Source organism: Pan troglodytes, chromosome 5 (genome assembly GCF_028858775.2).
Source record: "Pan troglodytes isolate AG18354 chromosome 5, NHGRI_mPanTro3-v2.0_pri, whole genome shotgun sequence".
Classification (NCBI taxonomy): domain Eukaryota; kingdom Metazoa; phylum Chordata; class Mammalia; order Primates; family Hominidae; genus Pan; species Pan troglodytes.
This window is the reverse complement of record NC_072403.2, coordinates 148,465,865-148,475,372: the sequence shown is the minus strand read 5'-3', so window position 1 is coordinate 148,475,372 and position 9,508 is coordinate 148,465,865. Positions and strand designations below refer to the sequence as shown.

General features: G+C 41.0%; 1 protein-coding gene across 11 annotated transcripts in view; it reads left to right on the top strand.

Moving 5' to 3' along the window:
• The window catches only part of MAP3K5 (mitogen-activated protein kinase kinase kinase 5), a 266,255-nt gene that overhangs the window by 196,041 nt on the left and 60,706 nt on the right, over window positions 1-9,508 (top strand). For all 11 annotated transcript variants that reach the window (XM_054686344.2, XM_054686343.2, XM_054686341.2 and 8 more), the window contains one exon: window positions 4,324-4,457. In XM_054686344.2, the coding sequence (XP_054542319.1) occupies window positions 4,324-4,457 (134 nt within the window). The remainder of the gene's footprint in view (window positions 1-4,323; window positions 4,458-9,508) is intronic.

Here is a 9,508-nt window from a genome sequence, read left to right as displayed (position 1 = left end):
GCCTCTGGACTTTTTTTTGCAGAGAAGTGCTTTTCTTCTGTGCTACTTCTACAGAGATTCTGAGGCAACTCCGGTGAGAATAAGGAGGTAAAATGAATTTGTGAGATTTTAAGAAGAAAAATCTGAGAACAGTTGGCAATAAATTTGAAATACATAGTAAGAGAAGGAAAAAAACAAAATTCTAAGAGGACAGTGGCTACTAGATGTCTGCTAAAAAAAAGCAAATGGATGTTCAATGGATATTAACAATATACTGTAATATCTTTATAACACTGGTATTTGGAAACAACTAATAATCACCCTGTAAGCTCTTATTCTATGATAGGGTTTCCCTAATGCATAGGTAGTGGAAAGGATACAAAATCTGGAATCTCACAAGCTGGTTTCAAACCACAACTCTGATATATTTTCACTGGAAAAAAAAATTTCTTATCATTTGTAAATTGAAAGTAATCAGAAACCTATTACACATGCTTATGATGATAGTCAAGTGAGGTGGGTTATTGAAAGTTGTTTTTTTTTTTTCCTTTAAGATTATAAAGCATTGTAGTGTAAAATGGTGGTGGTACTAGATGGAGTGTATAGGTTTCTAATCCTTTGAGAGGGCACATTGGGAAAGTTGAGCTTCTTTACCTGCTGCTGGCTAGGTCCCACTGGTGGAATTCCAGCATGGCAGGCACAGCATTGCAGAAGTCTAGACCACAGGAATTGGGTGTGGAGACTTGGGCTCCTTCAGGTGGCATTGTTTGGATTATGCTTCCTGCCTCCTCGCAGGAGCCCAGTTTTAACTCTGAGTTATGGCATGTTGCTAAATGATCCCTGCTGCCTGTTCCTTCCCTCTGACCACCTATCACCTGGTCACTCTGATGATCTACCCTGGACCAAGACAGTCTCCAGCTTTACGTTAGGCAGCCAGAACAGGGCTATTCTCTAATGTGCCACTGGATACTTGGCAATGGGTAAGTAGTCATCTCCCTTCCAGAGCTTGGCCTCTGTCCTGAGCCAGAGAAGGATTCATGCTAAGGAGGCCAGTGCTCACTCCAGCCCTAGCATTGTATTAGGCATAATTTTCCCCAGAAGACACCACCTGACTGCCTTCTATAAGGGCCTGGAAACCTGTTGGAAACAAATAACCTGGAGCCGGTAGGGACATGCTCCACCCCAGCCCCATCCTCTCGAGTCATGCGTGTGTACCCAAGAGTTTGCAGAGTGATCTGATGAGCTACCTTTGTAGGTAATTTGCCCTTTTATGATCTTTTTGTCTTTCATATTTTGTAGTTTCCCTATGTCATATATCAGTGAGTTTGTTTTTATTTTTCCTATTTAGGGCTGAATTTCTGGAAGTTGTATTCAATTCTCTTTCAAGTCTGGCCTTTTTTAGAATATCTTATCCTCTCATTTTTAAATATTTTATATCTTTATGTTAAATGTACATATTTTATAACTATATTCTGTCATTTCTGACTTAATGAAGTCTTGAGGATTGAGATTTGTCATATATGTTTTCACTGATGTTGAATTGTTTCCTTACATAGTTTATATTTTTTGGATTGTGAGTTCAACTTTAGTGGTGCATTATCAGTAAGAATTCTGCATAGCAAACTTCAAGGGGTCTGCCATTAAAATGTTTTTGCTTTGTTTCTGCCAGGCACTCCAGGGATATCCCAGGCTCAAGAGCAATTATGAGTATTATAATAAGTGTTAATTTGAAGTTCAAACAGCACCAGGATCAGCTGTGGTTGAAAGTGTTTAGAGAAGACCTATTTTTGCTCCTCCAGAGCTCAGTCTTGAGACAAACCAGCCTTCTTTTTGTTTCACAGTGTAGTGGGCTGACTTTTCTAATCTACCCTTTCACCAAGGGCCTGGTTTTGTGTGTTTCTGCTCTTTGCCTGGCGTAGGCACTAGACCATACTTCCTATCCCCTCCTGGGCATTAAGACCCAAGCCCCACATGAGAGGTCAGCAAACTATAGCCCCAGGATCAAATCCAGCTCACTGTTAATCTTGGTAAATAAAGCCTTATTGGAACATAAGCATGCCCATTTGTTTATATATCAGCTGGGCTGCTTTCACATCACAATGGCAGAATTGAGTAGTTGCTACAAAGACTAGATGGCCCTCAAAGCTAAAACATTCACTATCTGACCTTTTACCAAAAAAAAAAGCAGACAAACTCCCACCCTAGATTAATGAAACTGAAAATCTTGCCTTCATCCCCACCCTTTGGGCTGCAGGAGTTCTTGTGATTACCTGCTAGTATTCCTTTCCTCTTCATTTCTAGCTTCTGCAGTCACCTTTACTCTTTAGTAAGCCCAGCTAGACATTTAAAAGTATGTCTGTTTTATTTTACCTATGTGTTTTTAGCAGGAAGGTTCTCAGGTATCTGGTCTACCATCTTGCCAAATCCAGAGCCTCTCTTCTACTGTCTTGGTAGCAACATGTTATTCTTTTTCTGTTTCCTTGACTTGACCATTAAACTTATTCATGTTAAATTTTTATTTTCTAATGGATTTTTTTAAGATCATGAAATTTTTCATCTACCTAACTCCATATCTATGGAATTTGATAAATAATGTTTTTCTTCTCATTTAAAAAATTATTGTGTAATTCCCATGGTCATTTCCTTTTTAACCCATTGGTTATTTTAAAGGAAAGTAAAATATACTTTTGGCTGTCTTATTTTTAGTATTCTGTGCTCAGAGATCATGGTCTTTATGATATCAGTTCTTTGGAATTTGTTGAAATTTTTCTTTGTTGTCTAATATGTGATCAGTTATAATATATTTTTCATGTATGCATGAAAGGAATCTGTATCTGGGTACAGAGCTCTCTCTGTAGATGTTGTATCAAACTTGTTCATTGTGCCATTAGATTCTCTATTTTAAAATCTGTGTGCCAGATATATTCCTTTCTAAAAGAGTTCTGTTAAAATCTATTGTGGTTGATATTTGTGTATTTTTCTTTGAAATTTTATCAACTCTGCTTTATATATTTCAAGGCTATGTTGTTAAAGAGCATAAAAACTCATGATCATTGCCCTCTTCATAGATTACTCATCAGTATTAACGTTAAGTTTGTTGACTTATACATGTTATAAATCATTTTTTTTTCTTTGAGATGGAGTCTTGCTCTGTTGCCCAGGCTGGAGTGCAGTGTCGCCATCTCAGCTCACTGCAACCTCCGTCTCCCAGGTTCAACCAATTCTCCTGCCTCAGCCTCTTGAGTAATTGGGATTACAGGCGTGCACCACCACACCCAGCTAATTTTTGTATTTTCAGTAGAGACGGGGTTTTGCCATGTTGGCTAGGCTGGTCTCAAACTCCTGACCTCAGGTGATGCACCTGCCTCAGCCTTCCAAAGTGCTAGAATTACAGGCATGAGCCACCACACCTGGCCAGAAATAATTTTTTTTAATGGCCAACTCAGACCCTGCTGTGAGGTGAATCTAACTATGGACTGCCAGTTTTAAACTCCAGCAAAATGTAGACTATATGAAAAGCTTGTTCTAATGTTCTCTCCCAGGGGTCTATAGTTTTATGCTGGGTTTCTACAGGGACATGCCTTGATCATGTGATGGCCCTAAATCATTTAGTTCCAGTCCAACACAAAGGATGTGGCTTTGGGGTGATGCCTCCAGATCTGAGGAGGTCTCTACTGAATCCTTTCTGTAGGTCCGGTTTTCCATATTTGGCTGACATACTTGACAGTTTGGAGTTTAGAACTATAGATATTTCCTTTCTACATCAGAGATCAAAATTTTCCTCTATTTTTCACTTAAAAAAATGTTTTTGGGTCTTGGGGAAACGGTGGGGAGTGGTGAAGTAAAATAATCCTGACTTTATCATTGGCACCTGGTAAGATGTCAACATTTTCTTCTTACCCAAAGCCTTTCGGTGGTTTTATTCTCCTGGCAGTGTGAAATGCTTTAACAGCATCAAAAGCTGAATAACAAAAGGAAGATTTATTAGATGTGATAGACATTGATAGATGTTGATGCTAGTTATACACTGTTTCACTGATCTCCAGAATCAATGAAAAACAGAACTGAGTGGGTAAAAGAATCCACATGGCTTTTGGAGAAGCAATTCTATGAAGTTAACTATGTAATCCCCACTGTATTTGTAACAGTTGTGAAAACATAAACACAGTATCTGCTTTATGTTGGGAGCATTTATTTGTTCATCCTTGAAGCTGCTTCTTAGAACTTCAGCCTGTTAATGCCATCTGATAAGATAAGGAATAATGCTCTTGGAAAAAAATTTGATGTTTGAAATGTAGAATGAACTAATGTTTCGATCTTTTCTCCCCGTTTTTCCTTTTGTAGTATGACTATGAATATGATGAAAATGGTGACAGAGTCGTTTTAGGAAAAGGCACTTACGGGATAGTCTACGCAGGTCGGGACTTGAGCAACCAAGTCAGAATTGCTATTAAGGAAATCCCAGAGAGAGACAGCAGGTACAGTAATTGTAGCTACTAAAAGCTGTTCTGTAGTACTTTGGGTTGTTGACAGTATTTTAGAAAATACTTGATGATATTCTAATGAATGAAACTGTAAAAACTTCACTGTGTGAATTAGCTCCTTCTGAGGTTTCGCTGCTGCATCATTCAGTGTTTGAAGTGCCAGACTGGTGGGGAAGAACGGGGCTTTCAAAGACTAGAAAAGAGAATGGCCCTGTGTGTGTTGGGCTCAGGTTGTCTTGGATAAAGGTGGATGTATTATGTGAATAGATGAGGAATAAGCACTATCAGAAATCGTTTAGGTTGGAACCAGTTCTAGGTTCCAGTCGGGCATGTGAGGAGCTTGGAAGTTGTCTTTCCATCTTAACAAGTAGAAAGCTGAACAGACTGAAATCAGTGGCTCTTCTTGGATTCGTCAGTGAAGTTGCAAGGGAGGCAGCTGCCCCTGAAATTGGAGAGACTGGAAAACTGAGAGACTCATAACTTACTGAGCAGAAATCCATGATCTGCTCACCTCTGTGGGAACCAGTGCTGGGGTAGGAAAACTGAACTGTAACTGACAAATCTCTAGAGGCCCACTGTGAAGTCTGAGTTAAAAACTCCAGCGGGACCCAGTCACTGGGGGCTGGGGGTGAGGGTCACACTTTCATGAGTTTTGGAGCTTTACCAGGTCCTCACAGAGACTTGAAATGAGAGAAATCCCATTGTGCTTCTGGCAGCAAGAAAGGAAAAGTCACTATTTCTTTTTTTTTTTTTTTTTTTGAGACTGAGTCTTGCTCTGTCACCCAGGCTGGAGTTCAGTGGCACGATCTCGGCTCACTGCAAGCTCCACCTCCTGGATCCATGCCAGTCTCCTGCCTCGGCCTCCCGAGTAGCTGGGACTACAGGTGCCTACCACCACGCCTGGCTAATTTTTTGTATTTTTAATAGAGACGGGGTTTCACCATGTTAACCAGGACGGTCTCGATCTCCTGACCTCATGATCCGCCCGCCTCGGCCTCCCAAGGTGCTGGGATTACAGGCGTGAGCCACCATGCCCGGCAAAGTCACCATTTTTAAATACGCTGAGCATTCTGTTCTTAACAAGGTCTGTCCACAAGAGACTCTATTTTACCGGAGCCTAACCAAACTAGGGGAAGTGGAGTACCAAATTTAGCCCACCTCTAGCTGTCCTGTCTCACCTAAGGGGGCTAAAGCTAAGGAGCACTTGTAAAATTCACAGCACAGGTGCACTGGCTCACTAAAAGACTGAGACCTAATCACAGACCTGTCGAACTCTTCCCCTCCCTGACTGCTTCCCACCACATCACTAAAGGCCTATTTACTGCAGCACTTTCACCTAGGATATCATGTCCACCTTTCTATAGAAAACTATAAGGCATACTGAAAGAAAAAAACACAGTTTAAGCAACATAGCAAGTGTCAGAACCTGAGCCAGATATGGCGGGGATATTAGAGTTATCAGATTGTGAATCGTATTCACATGCTTAGGGCTCTCATGGAAAAGTAGAGATTGTGCAGGAGCAGATGGTAATGTAAGCTCAGAGATGGAAATCCTAGGAATAATTTTTTAAAATGCTGGAGATCAAAAACAGTAATAGAAGTGAAGAATGGCTTTGATGGCTTATTAGTAGACTGGACACAGTTAAAGAATCTCTGAGTTTGGGAATATATCAGTAGAAACTTTCAAAATTAAAAAAGCAAAGAGAAAAAAGACTGAAAAAAAACTGGGACAATATCCAAGAACTGTGTGACAACTACAAAATGTATAATATATACATTTTTGCCATCAAAAGTAATTAATGGCAAAAACCGCAATTACTTTTGCACCAACCTATGCTTGAAGAAATGAGTTGAATCTCACATAGTGAGGCCTTGTGAAAGGTGGAATCTTTTTTAGGAACAAAAATGTTCAGGAAACTGAAGCGCTCTGGTGATAGGATTATCTGTTGCTCACTGCTCTTGTGCTCTGCCTTATGGTTTATTTCTCTAACTAATAATTCTGTCTTCTCTCAACCTCATGATTTCTGCTGCCTTAGGGCTTCCCTTACATCTCTCTGTAAGGCAGTGCTCCTGTAATTAGTGCAACGCAGTTGTAGTGTATGATACACAGTTGTGTGTGTTGTGTATTCAAAGTCTGAAAGAGAGAGGATTGGATTATTTAATAGATGGTTATTATTATCCATATTTGGCCAGGCTTTAATGCTGGGCTACATCATGGGCTGACTCTGGCTGCCCTTGAGTCCACGTTCTGTGGCCGTGGTCATAGGCCACATGACCAGCCTTCCTTAGGAAGGACCCACCCCTGAGCTCCCCAGGTTACCTGTCTACCCCACATCTCCAGTTATAGATCTCAAAGGCATCTCAAGGTTAACAGGACCAAAACTGAACCTGGATTTTTTTCCTTTTTTAACTTTTATTTTAGAACCAGGGGGTACATGCGCAGGTTTGTTACAAAAGAATATTGTGTGTTGCTTAGGTTTGGAGTACAAAGGAATCCATCAAATATACCTAGGTAGTGAGTATATAACCCAATAGCAAACCCAGATTTTATTTTTATTTCCTTATTTCTTTAAGTCAGAGACTTACTCTGTCATTCAGGCTGGAGTGCAGTGGCCCCATCTCAGCTCATTGCAACCTCCACCTCCCGAGTTCAAGGAATGCTCATGCTTCAGCCTCCTGAGTAGCTGGGATTACAGGCCTGCGTCATCATGCCCGCCTAATTTTTGTGTTTTTAGTAGAGACAGAGTTTCACCATGTTGGCCAGGCTGGTCTCGAGCTCCTGCCCTCAAGTGATCTGCCCACCTCAGCCTCCCAAAGTGCTGGGATTATAGGCGTGAGCCACCACGCCAGGCCGTGAACCCAATTTTTATTCCCAAATATACTCTCCCTAAAGTACTCCTTGTGTCATCAGTTACTGTCTCCCCATGTATCCAGCTGCTCAGGCTAACCTCCAGGATTCATTTGATTCCTCTCTTTCTCTTGCACTCCACATCTACTCCATCAGTAAGTTGTACTGTTTGTTGTATCAGCCTCTGCAATATATTCTGAATCTCTCTACTCTTTCTGATCACCACAGCTGCACCTCTAATCTAAGCCTTCAGGCCTGTCGCTGGGACTCCCTTCTAGTCTCTGCAATCACCTCCTAATTGGTCTCTGCTTTCACTCTTTCCTCCACTCCTAGTCCATCCTTCTTTGAGGAGTCACAGAGGTCTTTCTGAAGTTAAAATCAAATCATGTAGTGAAAATGATGTGTCAGTGAAGGTCCATCAGTTGTAACAAATGGACTACTCTGGTGGGGAATGTTGATAATGGGGGAGGTTGTGCATGTGTGGGAACCAGGAGTGTGTGGGAAATCTCTGTACCTCCCTCTCAATTTTTCTGTGAACTTACGAACTGCTCTAAATAATAACATCTATTTTTAAAAATCACATCATGTCACTACTGCCTAAAACCCTTCAGTGGATTCTTACTGCAACCAGCATGAAACCCAGAACCCTCACTTTGAATCACAAGGCCATAGGTGATCTGCTTCCTCTGTGGCCTCACTTCCACTCCAGCCACACTGGTGTCTCTCTATCGGGCATACCAAGATCAACCCAGACCTTGGCAGGATTGCCTCATTTTCATCACTTAAGCTTTAATTCAAATGTCAAGCCCTCAGAGAGGTCTTCTCTGACTGTCCCAAACTGAAAAAGACACCCCCTCCCATGCAAGCACTGTGTCCGGTCCCAGCTCTTTATCCTTAGTGCATGACTTTCACACTGCCTCCAGGTTCCATATGTCAGTCCAGAAGGAAAAGGAAAACAGAGCTTCCCAGAACTGCCCAGTATACTTTCTCCTCTGTTGCACTCGCCCAAAATGCCTACCCCTACCTACAAGGAACTAGGAACTCTGGCTGTTTAGCCAGCCATTTGTTTCTCCAAACAAAATCATAGAAAGAGGGAAGAATAGATACTAGGTAAGCAAACAGCTGTTGCTGCCTGCAGCATGTGTAGTTTCATTCAATTTCATATTTGTTTGGTGTTGTTCCAAAGTTTCCTCTTAGTTAATTCATGAGACATGATTATGGATTCTTATGAAACAGTAATAGAAATTACTCATTAAATACCTAGGTAATATATATAAAGTTGTCATCTTAAAATTTTTCTTTCAGTCCTATGCGTTCTTAAGGAGCATATGTATAGGTAGTGTAGACTTTGAAACAATATGAAATTTAACGAGGTCATCACTATCAAATTGCTGCAGCCAAATTCACTAACCTTTAGCCACAGCTCCTCTCTTCTCTCCTCCTGATGGATTTAGGTGAACACTTGGAAGAAACTCACTTTTAAAATCACCCTGTAGTTTAAGTTTATTCAAATGCTACTATACACACACAAAGCACACCAACACCAACAAGATGTTTCAGCTCCTGTTCTGTAACAATGCAGTTGGTATATGTGATTTGCACATGACAAGCCCTTAGCTTGAACAGCTGGTGCAGGGCATCTTCTTATTGACAATATAAAGAGATCACAGACAACTCTATTATTGTGAAGATACAGCAAACAAAGTTGTTTCTATCCATGTAACCTGGAGGGGTGTGGACGTTTTGTTGAAAAAGATAGCAGTTACAGTTACAAAGCATAATTACAAAAGTAGTGTGATGTGAATAATGCATGATACAACCTGGGTGTACACTAAACTACCATCTGTAAAGAAGGATCAGAGCAATGGAAACAATTTCTCCTCTGTTTCCTTCATGTTCTAAAACCACTTTGTTAGAGAATCAAAGTGGTTGTAAGAGAGAAGAGGTAGATTTAGTATGCTCTCATCATCCACCCCCAACTAGTTGTTAATCTCAGGTTGGCTTTCTCTTCTGATATTCTACATATCCTGAACTGGTTATTTTTATTTTATTTTATTTTTGAGATGGAGTTTCATTCTCACCCAGGCTGGAGTGCAGTGGCGCGATCTCGGCTCACTGCAACCTCCGCCTCCTGGGTTCAAGTGATTCTCCTGCCTCAGCCTCCCAAGTAGCTGGGATTACAGGCACCTGCCACTAC